Here is a 25,908-nt window from a genome sequence, read left to right on the forward strand (position 1 = left end):
GATCTACAAACCAACTTGTAGTGCCAAACAAGCAAGTCCTGATTATTAACTTCACTTAACCTAAAGGCGCATGTGCACTTAGGCCTTGTCCGAATCCACTTTTGCTAGTTTAATGACAGAAAAAATGGTCGGCACAGCAGGCGCATGGTCCAAAATGGTTGTACCTAGTCTGTTAATGAGTCATGGGTGTGTTTTGGGCATAACATGCAATAAACTAACCAAAGTGTCATCTCCCATTCCCTTTAAAAGCCAGGTGTGCTTGCATCATGGCGTATTGCCATTTACATGGCGGAATCAGTTTAATTACATGTGTGTATTGCCACGATTGATCAAATAATTAGCCAATTTCATTCGGCACTACTGCAAATCAGTAATTCTGATACATGCAATGATTATCCATTATGACATGCAGGCATTTTTATCTTTATGTACACAATAATAATCTTTTACATTGTAATCCTTTTATTTTTAATATTTGGCATGTTTGTACAAAAAAAATAAAATAAATAAAAATACTGCACCATTGACTTTAGACCAGGTTTTTGTTGGTCAATGGCACGGTCGTTTTCAGTTTCCTCAAAATAGCAACACGGCAACAATGCACCTGAACACACCTCATTTTCAGACCAGCACACCCATGGGTGAACAGATGGGCATAAGTGCATTTGCTATCTAAACAACGTAGGCGCTGGACGTGAAAATGATAACTGCGTCGGGCTGAAACTAGCAAAAAAACACTTATGTCGTGCCTGGCGTCGCATTGCGCCGGGTGTATGCTAGGGTCCCTGGTGTATTTGTATTTTATTAAGCCAGTATGTTTTACTTTCATGTGCTTTGCTAGAGAAAAAAAAATAAAAAAATCACACAAATTAGGTATTTAGAATCTGTATTTACCATTGTAACTACTGTACTATGAATAATTTAACAAACATTAAATACACAACAATGTAAACAATGAGGGGGAACAAGAGGGGGACAACCCCCCCTGGAGGAACATGGAATTAACAACCTTGTTCAAGGGCGCAACAGTGGGCTGGTACTATATAGCTCATGAATTTCCTTACAGCCAACAACCCAAATCTAACTACTAAGCCAAACCAGAACTAGGGCCCACTGATGAGGTAAAGCTTATATTATATAAGAAAAAAGCACTGCCAATGATGAGTAGGAAAAATATTACACTGACATTTTCTGTCTGATTTGTTCTGCTGTTCATTAATAATGAAATGTAATGGGCTGCTGATTTCACGACTGTGTTTTTTTTAATTGCATTACATACCCGAGTAGACACTGTTTAGAGACGTCAATTAGGCCTCTTTTGCAAATAGCAAAATAAAAGCTACTGTGACAATTTGTTAAGGTTAGGGTGGAAGGCTCAGCTAGAAAGCTGACACTGCCTGTCAGGTACACAAAAATAGTCGTACACTGTAATTGCTTAAAAACAACATTTAAGAGAAACAATATTTTTGAAGATAAGGACAACGTGGCTGAATAAATAAACGTTGCAGTTATTCAACAGACAGTGGTTTATCAGCAGCAGAGTGTTAAGTAAATACCCTGTGCGCGAACAGCAGGAATAAAAGCTGCTATTAATGAAGTCTGCACAGCCCAAAGAAAAGAGAGCAATAATACAACTATTACAGCAACCACTAACACATCTCAGTGTCTCCTCTGGTGTGTGAGTCCAGGGGTCAGGGGTGAGAGCTGGTAGGATTTGAAGAGGCCTTTTTAAAGAAAGTTTCATATTTGTGCTACAGTATATTCCAAACAGAGTGCTTGAGTAGTTGCATTAGTGATCTCTCAGCTTGGTAAAATGCAGGAATTGGCATTTTTTGCTCTTTGCCCTTAACCATTTCAACTCAGCTTAATTTCTTTCTGCAGTAATGTTTCTTACAGCTAAATTGCTCAATGTAGTCGTGGCCAGAATGCCCTAAGAGCAGGTCCTCAGGCAAGCAGAGAGAGGATCCAGTGGCTTGGGACAAGATTTCGGGTGTAAAATATTTCACTGCCTAATCTACAGCAATCATTGTGGCAGAAACTGACAGTCCCGTTGAGGTTAAAAACTCCCCAATCCTTTCATTCTCATCTTCAGTATTTACTATAGATGGACAGAAACTATTGTGACAGTACCATCGTTATAATAATACCATTATAAACATTTAAAAAGTTTAATATTTTGGTTAGCTTTTCTCCTTGTTTCGTCTTCGGTTTGCAGTTCAAAGGTTCAGTCACATTAGTGAAATTTCAGCAAAATTTCATGTGCATAAAGATCCATTGTACATTGTAAATAGAGTAGCAATGCATTGTCTAGTTTCAATACGACAAATCCGTGTGACTTGAACATGCAGGGAAATCATTTGCCCTCATGCGAAATATCAGATCACATGGATTCCTATTGAAATAACTGGATTTCATCTATAAAAATGAATCGAACAGCTATAAATGTGAATGCCCCTTAAAGGGATAGTTCACCCAAAAAGGAAAATTCTGTCATCATTTACTCCCTCTCAAGTTGTTCCAAACCTGTATAAATGTCTTTGTTCTGCTATACACAAAGGAAGACATTTGAAAGAATGTCAGTAACCAAGCAGATCTCGCCCCCCATTGACTGCCACAGTATTGATTTTTACTACTATGGTAGTCAATGAGGGGCGAGATCTGCTTTGTTACAAACATTCTTACAAATGTCTTCCTTTGTGTACAGCAGAACAAAGACATTTATACAAGTTTGGAACAACTTGAGGGGGAGTAAATGATGACAGAATTTTCATTTTTTGGGTGAACTATCCCATTAAGGCATGTTTATTTGTAAAGCTGCTTTGTAACAATATGTATTGTGAATAGTGCTATGCAAATAAATGGAACTGAATCAAATTGCACTGACATGAATTGAAGTGGTATTGGTCATTTTTTAAGTGTTGTTCATGCAGTCAAGTCATACCTCATCTGTATTGTAGATTATTTGAAGGCCAGAACAAATCATTTCAACCAGGTACAATAGAAATAGAGACACGGCATCAATCTGTTTGAAACGAAAAGGAAAGAATTATACAAGAATGGTTATAGTTCTATAGTTACAGCAGTTTTATAATAATATAACTTTTTAAATGAATTTAAAGGGTAATGGTGAGCACAAGAAGAAACTTTTTATTCTGAAAATGGACATTTTTATTACTTGTCCTGACAAAATTGAATTTTAATCGTTTAATCAAAAAGGCTGAATTAAGTTTATGGGCTGTTGACCACTGGTGCAGTCAGCAGTTATTACACCAGCATAAATGCAGTAAACAAGCAGCAATAAACAATGACACAACATAATCCATAAGATATCATAAAATACTGAAAGAGCAGGACACAAAAGCTCATTCCAAAACTCTCAATAATAGTATTAGATATGATACTTATATAATTATGTTTTAGATTGGGAGTGAAAATATCATGTTCATAGCAAGCAACAGTTTATAGCAATTTATATGAATAGTGTGTGTATACAGGATGAAAATCACCTGTAGATGGCTGTACTCTTCATACTGGTAAACCTCATCTCCAGTGTGCACATTAAATATTGAGTGCAGGCATGTGGATGGACTCGGGTCTTGCTTAAATTTCTCCACCTGTGAGAATTTTAGAGGGAAAGATAGAGAAAAGATAACGGGAAAAGGGGGAGAGTAAGCCAATGAAAGATGCAAGATATGACCAAGGTATTGGCTGCTTCATAATTTATCAAATGCTTACTAAATTAAAAGAGTGTATTGATATTTCTGGAGGTCAATGTACAATTGTACCTCTGAACACTTATTACATTTTAAAGCCCTGTGCTGTAATATTGTAATATATTGGTAAATCCAAATCAGATTTTTAAACAGCAAATTACAATTAAGAGGGTGTGGGTGTTTGGGATCAAATTAGAAAAAAAATGCATTTCTCCACAAGAAAGATGTAGTGCTCCCAGATGTCTGCTTGGCTTGAAATAGATGCTAAGAAGCAGCCAGAGCACAGATTTTATCATTCAGGATGAGTTTCTACATCTATTTCTCCAGCTTTTTTTATAGAACTTTTTTTACTCTCTGCCATCAATGATACTTTAACAACAAAAACATATTTTAAAACGCTGTATTTGCTGGCAATATGTTTGCACACAAGCGGATTTCAGAGGGATGTAGTAACAAGAATTTGGGAACATGTGCTAATAAATTGATAAATGTTGGGTATTGAAATTCAGAAGGAACTGTTGTGAAAGAAGTCATAATGGTTTTGATGGGTGTAGGGAAAACGCATGACAGCATAATAAAGTTTACTGTATATAGCAAAAAGTGGAGGAAGTAACAATGTTGGATAGAAGTTATTTTATTTTTTATTGCAATATAAATTATTATTATTATTATTATTGTTATTATTTTGCAATGATAAACATGCCAATTGATGAAACATTTTTATGTTCTGGCTTTTCTATTTAGTTTAACAGTCAAAAAAAAAAAAAAAAATTCACATTCTGTGATCCAGCAGAAGACAAAGTGTAGTCATGACTGCATGCAGTGAAGGATATTACTGGCATACATACACAAAATATATATTTAAAAATAGTATATTCTCATTTCTTATGATGGAAAAAGACATTTTAAATTCACTGAATACCTTTCTAGTGAAAGAAGCATGGCTAAACGTGATACTTCGGCACATGCTGCAGATATTGATATGTATTTGCTCTAACATTTGCTTAATAAATACCTGTTATTGACATGAAGACATAACATACCGAATGAAATTAAAGATGATCAAACAGAAAGAGATGAAGTTGATAAATAAATAGTACACTGAACAGATGCAAGTCATAGACTCAAATAAATAAGAAGATTATACAGAGGATATACTTCTGCTCTGACTCACCACAGAAAACCAATCCACTACCTAGCAGACGTGACTGCCGCAGGGGTTTTTTCCCCAAGATGTCAAGAATGAGGTCGCAAAATATATATAAGCATGATTATTTAATGTGCACAAAAATGAGGCATAGGCTGCAAAATAAATAAAAAGCAGAAAACATGGTGGATTTCCAGATTATAAATTATTAGATTGATTATTTCTACAGAGATGAGTGTAAAAAAAAAAAACATATTATATAATATTGATATATTAATTGACAATACGCATATTCTACTCTAGTTTGAAATCATTTGATAATTGACCCTTCGCAGGGAGTTTGATTGACAGGCGATCTAACCAATCATAATGCAGAATGCGCCATTTGGTCCGACAAAGCAGTCAGGGGAGTTAGTGGATTACGTCGGTGGACTTGAACCTGAAAAAGGGTGTGTGCTGACGTCTTTCCGCAGTTGAAACAACATTCTTTCTGATGTTCTTTCATGTTTATTTGATGCAATAAATTAACTAGTAGGAATTGATCTGTTCATGAGCCGCTTGAAGTGAGGCGCTACAGCGATCTGTCACGACACATTAAAGAGCCACAAAAGGGTATTTGTTGTTTAAATTTCTTTAAAAATTACAATATTTGAAATTTGAGACTTTGTTTCATATCAAAAGTAACCTGCTCTGTCTTGTCTTTCGACGTGTTGTCAGTGTCCTCTTTTCTCCGCAATTAATTTTTCACTGTGAGAACATGATGTGTGGCGAGAGATCGGCATGGCTTGTCAGGCATAGAAACAGTAACTAAAGGGGGCGGGTCTTTGTGAACGGTCAATAATGGCCACTGGCCTTTTTTTTTCAAATATGCTCCATTTTTTAAAATAACTAAAGGACAATCAAAAATTGTATATTTATTTATTTTTTTTTTTTTTTATATTTTCCATGTTTTATAGTGGATGTACCGAATGACCTGATGTTTCGGGACATGTGTATGAGCAAGTGAAAACATAATTTTTTTCAAATAGTTAACCCTTAAATGCATGACTGTTTCGCCAATCATTCTTATATATTCGGGTCTTTATCGACCCGGATCTATATCTAACACGGAAGGATCTCTACCTGTGATAATATAAAACTCCTCTGATATTAGAGTAACAATTACAGAAAGGGTTCGGTTTGAACAGATGTTTTATGCCGTCATCACTGTCTTCGTTAGAGCTCATTTCCCAGTAAATTCAGCAAATAATGGGCTAGTTTTATGTTTGAGGTCACGAATATGAGCCCATTCGCGATCTCAAACATATTCCCAGAACTATATTTTCAACATCTTCAAAATCAATATTTCGATCGTTAACAGCTTCACCAGATCCATCCAGTGACAGTTACAGTCATATTTGATTGCGTTCAGTACTTGCTCTGCAGTAAATCACTGAGCCATTTCATGTTTCTCTTATTATTTCGATTTTTTTGTCTAAATGAATCGTCACTTCAGCATTGTGTATCAGACATTGCCACCTTGTGGAATAAAGGTGAATTGCACTGATTCTGTCATCTAAGCTTCAATTATTGTTGTGCAGAAAAAAATATATGTACACTCATACACACCTCGGGTCGTTTGCGACCCTATACAATTTTTACAAAAAAATGAATACAAAAATAGGCATTCTTTTATCATTTTATGATTATTTTCTTGTTATATTCTTTGTAATGAATTGATTGAGGAATACCAAGAAGTACACAAAACATACATATTAACTACCCTACATAAGTTGACCGTTAGATGTGACACTGGACCATCACGTCAACATATTTTCACACACTGACTGCATCCCATAAATCCCCATACAGCCCCAAGGATTTTCTCAAATCTTCTACACATGCATTAGTCGAATATCATCTCTTCTAAAATCCAAGAGACACAGTGGGATTCTCTGTTCTACCTCTAAATGTCAGTGTGTACAATATAGCAAACAACATCCCTTGACTTGTCCTCAACTCGGATACAAAAAAAGTGAATACACATTGCACAGAAGCCAGTGAACCAAAAACAATATAAACCACTGATTCTTGAGATGAACCTCATGAAAAAAGTAATCTCTAGCCTTTCTCTATCAGTCATTCACACATTATAATCCTACAGTTACGGAAGGGACATTTCACCCGTCAATACAGCAGAAAACTGGGCCGACCTTTCCCACTGACCGCATCACACGGGCCCCCAAAGCATATTTTAAGTGATATAAATAAGTGGCCCATTTTTTCTTTCTCCCTTCTCCTCTCTTGTCAGGTCATGAGAGGCATTCTTCTGTCCCAGATACACAATGATTTCTTTTTTACACCAGTTACACAGCTGTATAACAGGCCAAACACAGCTGTAAGTTTCAGCCAAACAGAAAACACTCACTTCTGGGTCCAAATCCACGAAAGCAAACATTGATGGAGGCAAAAAGAGCGATAAAGACACCTGTGAGACGAGCGATGACATTTGAAACATCTGTTAGTCATCACTGCCTGTAAAATTAAACCAATAAAAACTGAAAGCACAACAGGGTAGTGAGTAACCTTCAGTTGCTACAGGAACATCTATTATTCTATGACACACTACTTGGCAAAACAGAGACAATCAAAGTGATTTATTATGTGTGACTTTGGATTGACCTTTATTAAATTCATCAAAACTGGAAGCACAAGCTGCTTTGTGAGAGACAGCTAGAGCAGTTTAATGCTGGAAAGGAGAAAATATGCACATCTTAACTATTCTAGCATTTTTTTTATTTATTTATTTGTTTGTGACTTATTTTTCACAGTGTAATATCAGCTGCATGCCACAGTAAACACGTCTGTTGAATATACCTGGGGAACAGATTATATGAACTGCAGTGCATTGTGAGTTTATTAAAAAACCCAATGTACTTTGTGAATGCTATAGACAGATGTTAATGAGCACTGCACTGTGTAATTAACTGCATAAACGAGGCATTATAATTAAGATACAGAAAAGCTTTCTTGCAAATCAGGTCTTGGGGGTCAGGAATAAATTAAATGGAACAATTTCAAAGGCACAAGAGAGGCATAATTGCTCAGGTCTACACCAGGAGAGAACAGTTGCTTTAGAGCAATGGCCAACTATAAAACAGCATTAACATAAGCTCTTGTTGCATGGGAAAACCATTACTGTTAAAAACAGCCTTAAAGCCAACTGGTAACCAACAGCGCATCGGCACATGTAGACTCAAATGAATCTAATACATTAATGGTGAAAAACTGAAATGACATGCAGATTAAATGGAAATGAAAAAGGCCAAGTATAGTAACCCATACTCAGAATTTGTCCACTGCATTTAACCCATCTAGTTAGTGCACACACATTAGCAGTCGTGAAAACACACCCGGAGCAGTGGGCAGCCATTTTGGCGATTGGGGGGTTAGGTGCTTTGTTCAAGGGCACCTCAGTCATTTTCCTGCTGGTATTGAGACTCGAACCCGCAACCTTTGGGTTACCAGTCTGACTCTCTAAACATTAGGCCATGACTTGGGTTAGTTTAATTTACCTAAAGTATATGTTTCAAGAAAGTGGTAAACAAGCACCAAGTGACTTTACTGTATTATGACAAAGTCTCATAAAATACTACTACTACTGTTTTCTGTTTTAATATATATAAAAATGTAATAATATTTGTGTGGAAACCATGATTCATTTTTTTCAGGATTCTTTGATGAATTTAAAGTTCTCAAGAACAGCATACTATAAATCTTCTGTAACATTATAAAAGACTTTACTCTCACTTTTGATGAATTTAATGCATCCATGTTGAATAAAAGTATTAATTTCTTAAAATATATACTGTATATTATTGACCACAAACTTTTGAATGGTAGTATACCCCATTGCCATTGCTACACTGTTATTGTATTAAACTTTTTTTGATGGATATTCTCTGTCATTTTCTATATGCATTTACCAGGGGCATCGCTAAACACTTTTTTACTGAGGCCACAGTTAAATACCGATGTGCCCCAGTAAAATATTGCTGCCAAATCTATGTCTGATGCTCGAAATTTCCGTATACCAACCTGAGAATCATTATCCATGATAAAATTTCAGCAGCCATGTCTTATGAGTTTTCAATCAGCTGTTTAAAATCAATACTGGCATTTCATGATTGAATCAATATTGGTCTAATCGGTCAAATGGGTGCGCAAAAATATTGATTCATTCAAACAGTTCACTCATGCACTGAATAGTTTGCAGTGGTTTCTCACACCATAAGGGGATAAAGACACAAAACAACATTTAGCGCTGGATGAGATCACATTTAACTACAGTATGAAACAATACTCAAATGTCTTGCATTGTCAGTGACAAAGTTGCTCTTTAACTGCAATTTATAAAGACAATTTATTTCCATATATTCAAAACAATATCATAATATCATGCATCACAATATGGGTACACTTTTTGATAGGGGGCCTGTGCCCCAGTACTTAGAAATGTCCCTGTACATTACTTAACATTAGCTTTCAGCTGGTGGTAAAAACATTACCAGCTGGACCAAAACAGGAAGTCCAACAACTCAGCAAATGACCACAGCCACTCTAGGCAGCTCGCCATGGGAATGATGTCAAAACCCTGATTGCAGCAACATCCAACTGTTAAAACCACAGAAAAGCCCAACTGGCAGCCACTCAAATGCAAGCCACAGACAATCCTTTAAATAATGCCCAAGTGGCATCCACTTTGTGGAGTGAGTTCACACATCTGTAGTCAAAACCAACTCTTTACTGTTGTGCATTACAGACACTGCTGCCATGTTCCAGTGTGAGAGTTAAGGGTTAGACAGGCGAAATTAACAAAACAAGACAGAGTTAGCTGTTTGATTGCCAGCTTTTAAGGAAAACTCAAAGGGATCCAAAAATGAAAATTCTGCAATCAATTACTGACCCTCATGTCATTCCAAACCCATAAGACTTTTGTTCATCTTCAAAACACAAATCAAGATATTCTTGAAGTCCCTCCATTGAAAGTCCATTCCACCAAAACTTTGACGCTTCAAAAATCCATGAGTAGTCTAGCAGTTTAATACTTAAGAGTAGTGTCTTCAGTCTTCTCAAGAGATATGATTGCTTTATTTAATCAGTTTTCGTTTATTTATTCATACACATATAAACATTGTTCAACACACATACATTTGGCAAATCAAATGAACCTGCTTGACACATAAGAAGCAAGTACGGTTGAGCTTCCACGCACAACATTTGACATGCTCTTTCTATATGTTTTAATATATATTTTTTGTGTGGACCTTAAATTAAAATTTCAATAAAATATCTAATGTTTCATTTAAAATAAGTTCATTTGTGTTTTGAAGATGAATGAAAGTCTAGAACAACATGAGGGTGATACAATTATGACAATTTTCATTTCTGGGTTAACTAATCCTTTACTAATCCTTTATTTTAAGCAAATATAAAAGTACATTGCTAAATAAAATCATTCTTTAATGGTTGAACCACTTAAATTATTGGCATGGCAAGAAAAATTTAAACTCCTTTTTCTGACTGGCAAGCAGAAAATATCCCTACTGTTGAGCCCTGTCCCTGTGCAAAGTTTGCACCATGTGCAAAGCTCTTTTAAAGATTTAATGTAACCCCAGAACAGCAAAGAAACCCCGGTGTTGCTTCAAAGTTTGGCAAGACTCAAGGAAAAATAGAACTTGGGGCTCAGACCCCAATGAGGGTATGATTAAAAAAAATTTAGTATTTTGTTTGTATACTAGGGTAGGCAGGAACAATAGCCTACATACAATAGGTTCTACACTACCTATCAAGTCAACCCCCTGAATATTTAATTTCAAATAATTTTAGCTAACCACATCATATTCATTAATATTCATTTAGAATTTAGACAAACATTATATTGCAGTAATTGTCTAAATTGGAAGTATGTTTAATCTGTCATACTAAACCATTACTTTTTTGTATATATATTATATATTATATATATATATATATATATATATATATATATATATATATATATATATATATATATATATATATATATATATATATATATATATATATATATATACACACACACACATACATATACATACACACATAAATATTTGTTTTCAACTTTTCATAAAACTTTTTTTAAAATCAGCTAGGTTCACAAATGTTTTTTAGATGATATATATTTTGAGATTCTGTTGAATAAACTGAACTAATAAATCTCTTTGTATCAACTCAAATTTTTGGTTAAAGCTGCTGTCCATAAGATTTGCCTCTTAGTCTCCATCTCTGTTTGAAACTTGCAATTGCAGTTATATGTGGAATTATTATCTGTACGTGCGTTGTGCTTTGGCACGGCTCCTCAGCACGGATGAATCTAATGTTTGCTGTCAGTCACCATACCGGTGTGGATACTGTACTTCAGAATCACAGAATGTAGTCTTGAAGTATGACCAAAGTAGGAATTTTCACCGGAAAATGTCATCTGAACAAGTAAGTAACATGTCTGCCACTTTTGTTCTGACCAACTGAGGGAAAAAGCATTAGGCCTAAAATAAATCGCGTTGCAATGATGATTAAATCTAACGATCGCTTAGCTCATATCGCATCAAACCATGCAAATTATTATTGTTGTTATACTTTGTTCTCAAATTGTTAATGTTAACAACATCAGCATTGCGTGACTGTCTATTTAGTGTGTATTAGCGTTACCTGTAGATTTCAATTTCTGTAGCCACTCCACAGTCCGAAGTCTTTTGCATTTTGACCACGGCTAAATCTCCAGTTGTCACTGATGATTGTCATTTGGACCTTTCAGGATTACAATCCGCTATCAAAATGATAAGTTTAATTATTGCAGCTGCTGTGAGAAAATCCTATAAACGATCTGCTACCAGCAGCATCCTATATGCTGGGACTCCTTCTTTCTGTTTACGGACGTGACCAGGGCCGCGGGAAGTAATTTTGAACAGGGGGTGCTGTGAAATTTTTTTTTTTTGACAAAAAAACCTATGAGCCTATAGGCCTATTTAAAATACATTTTAAAAATAAATACATTGAGATTTACTACTTTATTGTCATATACACTACAGTGCACAGCCAGCCAGGGTCTGAAACACACAGACATCAGTTCTCAGAGATGCGCAATGCGATATTAATCTGAAGCAGAAGCAGAATCAGAAATAATAGTTTAATAATCGAAAGAAAACGAAATAATTACTTTCATTACAATTTCAGATAGCCTATACATACATGCAACGTATTTAGATACAACAAATATTACAACAAAATATAATATTAATCAAACTTCACAATAACGCTAAAACAATGCAATCGATTTGGTCAGCTGGCTTGAGTCACTGCACGTTTATGTCACATGCAACTCTATTAACTTCAAAATCTTTTTACGCACACCACAAGGAAATAATCTCTGACTATTTAAGCAATTTGTTTATTGAACAGTTCTCCACATCCATTACGCAAAGAACACACGCACAGTCTAAAGCTTTCTGTCTCCATCTCCAACCTTTTTACACAAACCACAAGGAAATAATCTCCAACTATTTAAACGTTATTTAACAGTTCTCCACAACCATTAGGCCAGCAGCCATATCACCCTGTAGCCCAAGACTGGTTGCCCACTGAAGCTAAGTAGGGCTGAACCTGGTTAGTACCTGGATGGGAGACCTCCTAGGAAAACCAGGTAGCTGCTGGAAGAGGTGTTAGTAAGGCCAGCAGGGGGTGCTCACCCTGTGGTCTGTGTGGGTCCTAACGCCCCAGTATAGTGATGGGGACACTGAACTGAAACAAGCACCGTCCTTCGGATGAGACGTTAAACCGAGGTCCTGACTCTCTGTGGTCATTAAAAATCCCATGGCACTTCTCGTAAAGAGTAGGGGTGTAACCCCGGTGTCCTGGCCAAATTCCCTCCATAGGCCCATACCAATCATGGCCTCCTAATAATCCCCATCCATTGAATTGACTCTTTCACTCTCTCTCCTCTCCACCTACAGCTGGTGTGTGGTGAGCGCACTGGCGCCGTTGTATTGTGGCTGCTGTCGCATCATCCAAGTGGATGCTGCACACTGGTGGTGGATGAGGAGAGACCCCTGATATGATTGTAATGCGCTTTGGGTGTACAGTAGTACATATGAAAGCGCTATATAAATGCCTCATTCATTCATTCATTCATTCATTCATTCATTACGCAAAGAACACACAAACGAAATAATACTCTCCATCTCCATCCCCACCACCTTACAAAAATACCATAGTGTACTACTTACAATTGCTTGGCTAGTCAAAGCTAATCCCACACTTGTTGCCAAAAAAATAAATGTTACAAGCGCGGCAGTGCTTTTTTAAATCTCCCTCTCTTCACTAGGGGGTGCTGCAGCACCCCCAGCACCCCCACTTCCCGCGGCCATAGACGTGACGTAATGACGCACAGACAAACAGCTGCATGCTCGAATTTCCCACGGAAATCCACCAGTATCGATTTATTATAAAACATTATTACAAGCTTACTGTTGTGAATCGGGCTAAGGTAAGGAGATGGTTTTGAACACTGGCTGATTATGTACTTGCTCAAAAATTAATTTTGGATAATTTTTAACCAAAAAAAAAAAAGTTATGGACTGCAGCTTTAAAATGAACTAAAAATGTTAAGACAACAAGGTTAGGCCAACAAATCATGTTTACAGTGAAATGATTGTGTTTTTGATCATTTGTGATCTGTGCATGATGTCAATCTATTGCCACACCCACAATAATAAGTTTTAATTGAAAATAAAATTTTCTAAAGTATGTCTTCACGTTCCATTTTCACTGGAGGAAAACAACGGATGTTATGGAAGCTCGTTTCCGCCACTGAATAAAAAAATTGTAATTGCAAAAAAAATGTAAAAAAAAAAAAAAAGGTAATTGCGGCTTTTCATCTCACAATTCTGACTTTTTTCTCATACATTCCGTATTATAAACTCACAATTCTGACTTTTTTCTTGCAATTTTGAGTTTACATCTCACACTTCTGACTTTTCTCTCAGAACTGTGTGATATAAACTCACAATTCCGACTTTTTTCTTGCAATTGTGAAATTATATCACGCAATTATAAGAAAAAAAAGTCAGAATTGTGAGATAAAACGTCACAATTATCTTCCATAGTAGTGTGATGAGGGGTGAACGCAGCTCTTTACAGTGAATGGGAAACCATGTTGTATCGCTCCTGCATCACATTATGTAAACTGCATTTATCACAAAGAACTGCACATATGCAGATATCATAACTATCTATTAGTAAACGCACACATCTCGGCTTCTGACGCTGGTGTTGAGCTGCTAGACTGAAGAACTCGCTGAATAACGCAAGACGGGGAGGAGCCGACATTTTCATATGAGTTGGGGGACTGAGCGATTACAAATTTGTGCATAGATTACGGAGCTAATCACAATTTTTTTAGGGGGGCCGAGTAGAAAAGGAGCCTAGGGACAACCTGCAGTCTGCTCCGTGAGGTATATAGCAATATCCTTACAAGAACACTACCAAAAATGATGAGATGGAAATGAAAAGAACTGTATGGTTGTCTAGCATCTGAAACTGCTCACCAGGGGTGAATAAAGCGATCTTCAGCAGGCTGTCTGAGTTTTCAAAAAGGCAGAATTGATGAGTGACATGCATGCAGCGCTGTCCTATGGTGTGACGCTGTGACCCACCTTATCAGACTGCCGCATGTAGCAGTACATAATCCCCCTCATGCACTTGATGGCAGAGTGCTCCAGTTCATGAGTGCGGCCCATGTCATCGTCGATGCGCCTGCGCAATAAACATTCTGCATTATAGTTCCTATAAAGCACTTTTTTATGTTAAACATGTTTTATAGTAATAGTGAGAGTCTGCAGAATGTCATCACCACGTACTACAGCAAGGTAAAGTGTTCACAGTACTAAAAAAGTCAAACATGCAAATGAGACAAACCTTCAACACATACTAAGAACACTTATGTAGAGCACACACGTGCACACCACCCACATGCACTCCTACAGAGACAAATAGAGAGTAAGTAATGGGTTCAGGCCTTGCTGTCAGATTGGAATCATCTTAATTAAACTCCTCTGACAATGCTAATATGCAGAGGTGAAGACTGATGACTACGTCTGTCTCTGATATACGCCTGCTCTCTATTTTTATCCTCGCATTCGTCCTCTAGAGGAACAACCCTCACCAGGAGGAGTGAGACAGAAAAGCAACACTTTGTCTCGAGTTCAATGTAAAGTCTCTTTTTTTTGGGTGCCCTCCTATAAATCTTGTAACCTTGACCCAGGTCCTGAGAGTGCTGTTGTCCTGCTTTATAAAGAAGGTAGGTGTGTGTGTGTGTGTGTGTTTGTGCTTGGTATGCTATACGTTTAAAATATCTGTAACTAATTCACTTGTTACAGAATATTAGGCCCCGTTTACACCTGGTACACAAGAAGATGAGGGATACACATCCGGTTTACACCTGGTGTTTTAAACCATCTTTTTTTGTCCACTTTTGAGGGGAGGGTGTATGGTAGGGCAAGGACAATACATTGATGCATCGAATCGAAATATGATTCTGATATTTTCTGTATCGCGATTCTCTCCCGAATCGATTCTGAGCTTAGTTTTCAACAGCGGCACAAACCACTTGAACCTTCTCTAAAATAATAATTCATAAAGTTCGAAATGGTTAAAGTGAATTACAAGAGTGTTTGCAGTGGGCTGTTTACATTAATCTTGTGTCAGAAAAGCATTCTGAGGTGCAAATACAATGCACAAGCATTCTTCTTCATGAGCATTTGAGCATGCGGTTAAAAAAATAGCCTAGAGTGCCATCTGCTGTTAAAAACTAAGCTAAGAATCTATTTGCGATGTATTTGGAAAATATCAGAATCTATATATTGTCCCAGCCCTAGTGTATGGGCAGGTAAATGTATGGGCTTTTTTAGATAATTCAATCTAATGGACGAAAAAGCTCACTCAATTTACATATGAACACACATGGAGACAATGGAAAAACACACGGAGAGCAGCAGCTTTAGTTTCTGCTCTGACAGCCCCAAGACCCCACTGAACGCGGTGAGTGCACGTTAGAAATCAGGAATGCTTAAAGAACATGGATGCATGGTACGTTTTTTTGTTTTCAAACTAAACTTAGGTCTTTAGCCAATAGAATTTAAATCAGGTCTGGCTAGCGTGCTTACCATAATGTTTACACATTAGGTCAGTAGGCGGAAAGTAGGTGGCCACATGAGCACATTCGACTACACTACAAAAGCAATTCGGTCGTCCGGTTGAATGAGTTTTCGACTACTTCTGGAAGTGGTCGAAAGTGGACAAGTTCAAAACGTTTTAGACCCTGTTTACACCTGTATTTAGCATCGTCCACTTCGGACTGATGAAAATGCTTCCTAATAGCAGGTGTAAACAGAGCCTTAGAAATTTACAATGAAAGTGGAAATATATATATAACAAAATATATAAATAAGTGGACACATAAAATATAAAGGGTCTAAAAGGGTTTCTTCTTCTAACACTTAGTCAAGACTTAATTCAAACTAAAAATTACAGAAAATGAATTTGCATAGAAATGCAATTCTGCATATTTGCTACCAATTCAGGAATTGAGCTGGAATTTAAAATGCATTCTCAATACAATTGTTAATTATTATGAATGGCAAACAACCATGGCTGTCAAAGATAGATTAAATGCCCAAATTAGGAAAATAAGCCTACAAAACAATAACCAAGCATTTGGTTGTCCCAGCTAGTGATGGTTCAATTATTACATAGGGAAAACAATACAAAACCAATCAGACACTGTCTGGAAAAGGTCATGCATCAAAAACTGCCACATGAACAAAAAGGACTTTTATTGTGTTTTTATGAAGCTTTTTTTGTCCCTGTCACAATATGCTTTCTTCAAAGTATTGTATTTTTTGTTCAAAAGAAAAAAAAAAAAGTCAAGAGAGGTTTGGAATGACATGAGGCTGAATAAATGATGACAGGTCTTAATCTTATTTTGGGGGGAAATATGCCTTTAAATGAAAGAAGGAAAGACATAACACAAGGAAATACTGCAAGTAATACTGCAAAGAATGAGCAGGGTGGTGTTTGGTCAGAGTGTCTTGGATTCAAAGTGACTTTGGACAATCCCCCAAGAGGAACCTAGGGTTTAGCTCCAATATCCTGTTCAAGGGCATAAAGGTGATGGTTCATGAATTCCCCCTTGCAGAGTTTGAACCTATAACCTTTAAGCTATACAGTATCCAGTACATCCCTGGACATTAAGTTCAATCTAATTCTGTCTTAACTTGGTTTTGGAAACTGCAGTGTAGAAGCAGTAGTCCACTAATCTGAGCACTGGAACAAATGTATCTGGATCAATGGGCCAACTTGGCCTTACTTCAAGGTGATTAGTTCTGCCACTGATACAAATTTATCAAATGTAAGGAGTGCACACTTAAAAGATTCATTCATGTTTTTGAAAGAAGTCTCTTATACTGACAAAGGCTGCATTTATTTGATGAAAAACACAGTAAAACAGTAATATTGTGATACATTACAATTTAAAATAACTGTTTTATATATAGAAAATATAATTTATTCCTGTGATTACATAGCTGATTTTTGTGTCACACGATCCTTCAGGAATCATTCTAATATGCTGATTTGCTGCTCAAGAAATATTTCTTCTTATTATTACCGGTGTTGAAAGCAGTTGTGCTGCATAATATATATTTGTGGAAATGTAATACATTTTTCAGGATTCTTTGATAAGGATTCTAAGAAAAGCATTTTTTAAAATAGAAATCTTTCGTAACATTACAAATGTCTTCATTGTCACTTTTGTTCAATGTTGAATAGAAGTATGATTTTCTTTAATAAAAAAAAAAAACCCTGACCACAAATTTTTGAACGTTGTGTAAGTAAACAGCATATTTAATTTTTTACACATTCATTTTCATCGTTTCAGTCAGAGAGGCCTGTTCCACCACAATACCTCTTATTCAGGCCAAATGATAGCCATAAGGCCTGTTCACGCAAAGAGTGAATCAACAAACCAGTATTGTCAACCAATATGACAATACAGATTGTCTTGCTCACTAAAATAGCTCACTAACAGATATTCTTGAAGATGTTGTGAAACAGCTTGTTCAGCCTATTGTCCTTGGCTGTTAAACTAATCTTTGTTTGCTCAGATGCCACAGATGGTATACAGTATATGCCACTGCGTATGAGGCCTTTGTGCTGCTGTTGAAGTGTTGCTTACCACAAGGTACTTATCTGTAATGTTTTGTCTTTTGCTCTGAATAATCTCCACCTATAAATGGCACTACATGTATCATGCACTACATATATGTCACACTTGTGCATGTATGTATATATATTTTATATAATAGCACTCTGAATAGAAAAATGACATCAAGAGCCAGCACATATTAATAATGGATTTATGGATATTTGATTCATGATTGGCGAGTATTGCATGGTGGTAAATGAGCGCACTGGATAAGAGCCAGTCACTTCAACACATTTATTTCCATTTACCAAATTCCTGATCTCAAACTCCATAATTTAATATCAGTGTAGATCAATGTGATCCCACATTTTACCAAAAGGTAATTCCACACACAGTACCAATCAGTATCTCACCTGTATGCCAATGCCAGTGCCCAGATACTGGCAGCACAGTAGAGGGAGTCTCTGACTTTAGCCTCCTTACAGGTGGAACAGGTCTTCACCGGGAACAGACCAGTGGTAGGGCTCTGATAATTCAGAATGGTGCTTTTCACTAGAAGAAATGAGAGCAGGACAGAGAGAAAAACAGATTTAGGGCCCTATTTTAATCATCTAACCGCATGGTCTAAAGTGTGTCCACTTAGGGCATGTCTGAATCCACTTTTGCTAGTTTAACAACGGGAAAAATGGTCGGTGCGCCCGGCGCATGGTCTAAAAGGGTTGTCCCTATTCTCTTAATGAGTAATGGGCGCAGGACATGAAAAGCAATTCGGTCGTCTGGCACCGCATTGTGCCAGGTGTATGACAGGGCCCATTGTCTTATGGTGTTACTATCAACAGCAGGTGCCACCACAAATACCTTCCAAGCCTGTTTACGCATCTTGATGAACACCTTTTCACACCTGTTTTTCCTGTTTTCTGACATAAAATACCACTGCATGTATAATTAATCAAGCTAATTAAATATTATTGCATTTTACTCGTCAATGTTATGAGGGGAAAAAAATAGCACAAAAAAGAAACAGAGCTTTATCCATCACTGTGCCCAACTGTTAAACTTGCTCTCTCTCGCTCTCTCCCTCCACTGTGATTTCTCTTTACTAATGTATAATCAGGCTGAATAGGGCACTTCATTTTTCATCAGCACATTACGGCAGCACAAATGAAGGGGACATTCATTCTGAGCCATCATTTGTTATGTAGTGTTTGGGTCAATTCAAAAAGACAGTGCCAGCAGGGCTGGGGGATAAGGAGACACTGGGGGGAATTAGTCAGAATATTAATATACTCTTCAGAGAGACTGAAGCCAGGATTACTCTGACTCGCGTCGGAAAATAATCCAGCATTCCAGGCAAGGCGATAAATGAGTATTTATCTGATTAGGTCTTGTACTGTAAGTGCGGTTGATGCCGGCAAGACTGAATGGAAGAATGCGGTTAGAGTCTTCCATAACGTTTCAGGAAGGAAAGGGTCAGAGATCAATTTATCTGGAGAAACCTGCCACACAGCCTGCTATTACTGCCCATTTGCTCCTGTAAAACCTTAAATGACTAAATCAAGAAAATCTCATTTGCAGTCTCATTTCACAGTTGCCGTGGCACGTGGAGGTATCACCTGTGCATTGAGTGACTTCTTTTGAGAAGGGAAAAACGGCAAATGACATTTTATTCACACTTTGTGTCTTTTGCATGAGGGATGGAATGCATCATAGCACTCTAGATGCAAATGCTTTGAAGACTGCATCTCTCTCTTATCATCTATCAGCATAATGCACCACTAAATCAACCCCTAACACTGCACACAAACAGTCTGTTTCCACAAGGAAGCCATTTTTATGCACTAAGAAGAAAGGGAGGGGGTCCATCACAGAGTTGAAGAAGACCGAGAAAATGGGTGGAGACTGATTCACAAAGACAGAGAGAGACAGAGGGAGAAGACAAAGAAAGGAAGAGAAAGAGACTCTTTTGCCCATTAAAAGTTAAAGCTTGTTTTCTTCAACCTTAATCTTGTGGAGGCAGAGGAAAGATAGCAGAACTGCATTCACAACAAACAGGCCAGAGAGGCGAAGAAGAGGAAATGAGAAGCATTGAAGCATGATGTCATTACCACATAAATAGGAAAACCCAGAAAAAGAGTGAGAAAGGCGGAAAATAAGAGAGACCAGAGATAAAAATGGCAATAAGATTCTGAATAACATTTCATGCATGTTTCATATGTGCTGCATTCATATACAGTACATATGACAATCATTGTAAGCTGAGATGCATTTCAGCTCTTCCTGAATTACGAAACCTGCCACATTTATCACTGTAGGATTCGTCTTATAGGGAATGACATGGGGATTCACTTTCAAAACGGGATTACCCAGCGCTAACGCTGTACGTTTGTCTGCTTTAACCATGACTCAAAAGGATCATTGAAATGTGAAGCATCCTCTCTGTCACTTTTTACTCTTTGTTCTCTCTCACTTTCTCCCTCTCTCACCCTGCAGTGCTCTCATCTCAGTGTTGTCTGTCTGGGGATTTTAAATGAGCTTTAGGAACACGCTGAAGTCGGGATGGAGGAAAGAGACTGAAAACAGAATTCGTACATGCACTGTTCAAGAAGCAAGGCTTTTCCGACGTTTATGAAGAGGATGAAAGTTCATCGAGCACTCGACTAATGAGCTGAGGAGTTGAATCAGGTGTGCTACACAAAGGCATAAAAGGTTTTCTTAAAATGTTCAAATACACTACAATATTTCAAACCAAGCAGCTGAATTCTGTGTACTGAAACATAAGTTCAATCTTTGATGTTTAGGTCCTTCATTGTCCAAATTCCTCAAAATTTTGGTACGTAGAGCAAAACTTATTGTGGCTGCTGGCATTATTTGGCATGAATATAAATGTAAAAGTAAATGGGGCACAAATCTGGAGAGCTCATATGCTTGTTGTCCAGCAAAAATATCTTTAAAACAAGACACATTTCCTTGAGAAACAAATGACATTTTAAACAATTTAATCATAACAGTAAAAATTTTGGCCTGCCTGCCACTAACAATAACGCTTTCACCTGCGAGAATGACCAGTCATTATGAGGCCTTAAAGGGTTAGGTAACCCAAAAATGAAAATTATGTCATTTATTACTCAACCTCATGTCATTCTATACCCGTAAGACCTTTGATCAGAACACAAATTAAGATATTTTTGATAAAACCTGATGGCTCAGTGAGGCCTGCAATGCCAGCAAGATAATAACCACCTTCAGATGCCCAGAAAGCTATTAAACATAATTAAAACAGTTCATGTGACTACAGTGGTTCAACCTTAATATTATAAAGTGGCTAGAATACTTTTTGTGCACCAAAAAAACAAAATATTGACTTTTCAACAATATCTAGTGATGGGCGATTTCAAAACACTGCCTCATGAAGCTTCGAAGCCTTACGAATCTTTTGTTTCGAATCAGCGGTTCGGATTGCCTATCAATGGAACGCTCCAAACCACTGATTCTAAACAAAAGATTTGCAAAGCTTCGAAGTAGTGTTTTGAAATCAGCCATCACTAGATGAAAAGTTGTTTTTTGGCACACAAAAAACAATCTCATCGCTTCATAACAGTAAGGTTGAATCACTGTACTCACATGAACTGTTTTAAATATGCTTCTAGTGCCTTTCTGGGCATCTGAAAGTGTTAATTGTTTTTGCTGGCAACAGAGGCCTCACTGAGCCATTGGATTTCATCAAAAATATCTTAAAGGGTTAGTTCACCCAAAAATTAAAATGCTGTCAATTATTACTCACCCTCATGCCATTTCACACCCGTAAGACCTTCATTAATCTTCGGAACACAAATTAAGATATTTTAGTTCAAATCCGATGGCTCCGTGAGGCCTTCATAGGGAGTAATGTCACTTCCTCTGTCAAGATCCATAAAGGTACTAAAAACACATCTAAATCAGTTCATGTGAGTACAGTCGTTTAATATTAATATTATAAAGCGACGAGAATATTTTTGGTGCGCCAAAAAATAAATAAATAAATAACGACTTATTTAGTGATGGCCGATTTCAAAACACTGCTTCAGGAAGCATCGAAGCACAGTGAATCTGTGTATCGAATCTGCAGTTCGGAGCGCCAAAGTCACGTTTGGCGGGTTTGAACCATAGACTGTAAAAAAAGAAAGGTTTTCGCGATCCGATTCATGATTCGATGCACTGATTCTTAACGCTTCGATGCTTCCTGAAGCAGTGTTTTGGAATCGGTCATCACTAAATAAGTCGTTATTTTGTTTTTTTGGCGCACCAAAAATATTCTCGTCGCTTTATAATATTAATATTGAACAACTGTACTCACATGAACTGATTTAAATGTGTTTTTAGTACCTTTATGGATCTTGACAGAGGAAGTGTCATAGGCTACTAGTATGAAGGCCATCGGATTTGAACAAAAATATCTTAATTTGTGTTCCGAAGATTAACGAAGGTCTTACGGGTGTGGAACGGCATGAGGGTGAGTAATAAATTACATTATTGTCATTTTTGGGTGAACTAACCCTTTAATTTGTGTTATATAGATGAACGAAGATTTTACGGGTGTGGAACGACATGAGGGTGAGCAATTAATGAATTAATTTCATTTTTGGGTGAACGAACCCTTTAGTTTGTGCAAGAGTGAATTAAGACTTTTTAGGACCTTTTTAAGACACACAGAAACCCTGCAAATAAGACATACACTCAAACTAATCTAAATGACCTCAAAAAGCATTAACAAGAGAGTAATTTTTCTTTATCTGAACATAAAAAAAGAAACAAATCAATGAAGAAAACTCTTTTAATATGATATACTGTATGCCCTTCATCTTAAGAAACAGTATTTATTCTCATGGTGAAAACTAAAATGGAAAGCAAGATTAGGTGAGAAGAGAGAGAGATAGAGGGTGGGCAGGAAAAGAGATGAGTATTGATTAAGAGCAAAATGCACAGAGGAGCACAGCAATGAGAAACCAGACTAGCTCCAAATGAATCTTTTTAGTGCTTGGACTCAAGTCATTTGCTGGGTATTATAATTAAATGTAATGGCTTGGAGACTTTTTGAATCCTCTAATTAAATTAGGAAACATCTTGCCAAAATTAAATTATTTTCGTATTATAAATATGAGTAAACATCAGTGAACTTAATACACAGATCCACTATATTAGGGAAAATCCACAGTAACTTTGCAATTTGTGCAGCTTAACACCTTAAAATGAGTTGCTTTATAAATGCGTACTTTTAATAACAAAATAAAAAGAAAGGTGCTGCAGCTAGATGCGGTTAAATGCATCATTAAAGTCCATAATAGAGTGCTCTCCTACAATCCGGAGCCCTCCATACCATAAAATCTTCAGTTTGGCTTCTATTCTTAAGCCTATATGAAAAAACAAATTACATACAGGGCATACATTCTCACCTGCTCTATAGAAGCGGTCAAGTTTCTCCCAAAGTGGCTCATCATCCCGGTGCAGTACGGATAGCTTAAGGGGTTCATAGATGGAGCCTGATCACAGAAAGCAGACACTGATGTTAAGCAACACTTGAATCTGGTTTGAGCTATAATATAGTAATGCTTATCTCATCTCTAGATGCAATTCAAGTATCCCTGGATGGAAGTGATGAGCATACTTTACAGTCAGCATGGCTTGTTGATGGTGCTACTATAGACTACTGACCCGCCACAGCCCCACTTTGGGCTATTTAGTATGCTAAGGTTGAGCTGACTCACCAAAATCTAAATGTGCTTCATTTAGTCTCTGTAACCTAAATGGTTTTCTGTTCCATTTACAATGCTAAGAGCAGTGAAATGTAGATTTACTGGGGTGCAAAGGCAGCAAAGCATGCCAGAAAAACAATCAAAGCAAAATGCAAAAGACTAAAGCTATTGTTCTCCAGATGCATATATCAAATCGAACGTCACTGCAAACACACACAGCTTGATTGCAAAATTGAAAGCACTGGCACAAACTCTGTGAATAATGGAACCTGACACCAGTAAATTCAGTTTTTTTTCTGTGAAGAGTGAAATTCAGGGGGAACCCCATCAATTTGAGTACTATTTCAGACACATTTAACTTTGGAGCAATTTACATTTTAATAGAATCGACCCAAGGTCAATACCTCAGGTACTGAAAATTCACATTTCCTAGCAAATTAGCATAATTCCCATCAGCTTTTAAGTAGCAGGGACAAAGCCATCTCTTTTTAAGATAACTCCAGCTAAGCAGTGCACATCCAATAGGCAAATGAAAGCTACTCCTCATTTTGGTTTCACCACATTGATATAAAAGTAACTTGCCTCAAGATGCATACGGACCCTCTGTTAACAGATGTGATCAGACATTGACGGAAAGATGAGAGGTACTGGACTGCATTGCTGATTTGTTAAATCACAAAATATTCCCCATGATATAACCAAAGTTTGCCTAACCCTTTTAAATTGGATGAAACATTAGATAAAGAATTATTATTTTCTGCGATAAAAAAGAAAACAAATTAAGCACCTATTTTCAGTTAGGGAACAAAGAGTTTAATTTCTGAACCAATACCGTAATGGGAATGTATTAGCTTTCATTTCATTTCATGGCAAAATTAGACAGTTATTCTATCTAGATACTTCACACTATATAAACTTAAATGGAAAGTTCTCATTTTAAATGTAATGAGCATCTTTTCCATGGATCAATCGCTTAACCCAAACTTACCAAATTTTCGGAGTTTGCGATGGACATTCGGAACCTCACTGGCAGTGTTGGCCATTTTTCATTAGGTGAACTCTATGCCAGTCCTCTATTAGTTAAACTACAACATTAGTATAATTCAGAGGGTTAGAGAGAAAAAACAAATTACATGGAATCACAGAGAGATTTTCCAAACTTCAGGCATGGTTACTGAATGGACATGCAACTAATCACATTATACACACAACTGAAAGTGAGATGATTTGGTATGACTAATGTGAGAGGATGAGATGATAATTAAAATGTGCAGAATTGTTGATGACACTAAATAAACTACAATCCCAAGCTGATAATAACTAACAATTTGTGATCAGTATCCAATTGCTTGATTGTTTATATCACCTCAAAATGTATAGTAAATTATCACACAGCTCTATATACTATATAGCAAATCTTACACGTTTGAATCTTTAAATCACTGCAAAATGTAAACTATATTTTCGCCCCATTTCTAATCTCCCCAATGTGACTATAAGGAATGCAGATATTAAGATATTATAATCATTAGGACCATGAATTGACATGGTTTACATAAAAAGGAATGGGTCACACAAGAAAAAAAAAAAATTGTTTACTCACCCATGTTGTTCCAAACCCATATGAATTTTTGTTACACAAAAGTCACTGGTTACATTCATTGGATCTTTTCTCATACAGGTTTAGAATAACATTATGGTGAGTAATTTTCTTTTTTTCTGTGCTATCCCTTCATAAAACAAAGAAAAAAAGCAGAAAGAAACTATGTGTAAATTTATTTATCCGTCTTACATAACCACAAGTGGTCCTGAAAACTGTCAAGGGCTACTTGAGTTTTAATGTCAGGCTGAAGCAGATGCTAACAAGCATTGAATTGAGAGGGTCAAAAAGCCTTTCAAAACATTAGACATTCAGGGACTGAAGTATTTTAAAGTACTACTCCTGAAAAATTCAAAGCCTGAAGCTCAGTGTGCATTTAAGCTCTAAATATAGCCCTTGATCAGCGTACACTTCTGCCTGACCTTTGGGCTCTGCTCTCT

General features: G+C 36.9%; 1 protein-coding gene across 7 annotated transcripts in view; it reads right to left on the reverse strand.

The window, feature by feature from the left end:
• The window catches only part of phkb (phosphorylase kinase, beta), an 87,274-nt gene that overhangs the window by 61,160 nt on the left and 206 nt on the right, over positions 1-25,908 (reverse strand). For 2 of the 7 annotated variants that reach the window (XM_067402084.1, XM_067402083.1), the window contains exons 2-6: positions 23,569-23,655; positions 18,553-18,691; positions 14,592-14,691; positions 3,507-3,614; positions 2,942-3,022 (exon numbers count right to left, since the gene is read on the reverse strand). In XM_067402084.1, the coding sequence (XP_067258185.1) occupies positions 2,942-3,022; positions 3,507-3,614; positions 14,592-14,691; positions 18,553-18,691; positions 23,569-23,655 (515 nt within the window). Of the gene's footprint in view, positions 1-2,941; positions 3,023-3,506; positions 3,615-14,591; positions 14,692-18,552; positions 18,692-23,568; positions 23,656-24,856; positions 25,435-25,471 lie in introns of those variants that run through there. The other 5 variants (XM_067402088.1, XM_067402087.1, XM_067402085.1 and 2 more) reach the window with 5 other exon arrangements.

The sequence above is a fragment of the Chanodichthys erythropterus genome, chromosome 11, assembly GCF_024489055.1.
Source record: "Chanodichthys erythropterus isolate Z2021 chromosome 11, ASM2448905v1, whole genome shotgun sequence".
Classification (NCBI taxonomy): domain Eukaryota; kingdom Metazoa; phylum Chordata; class Actinopteri; order Cypriniformes; family Xenocyprididae; genus Chanodichthys; species Chanodichthys erythropterus.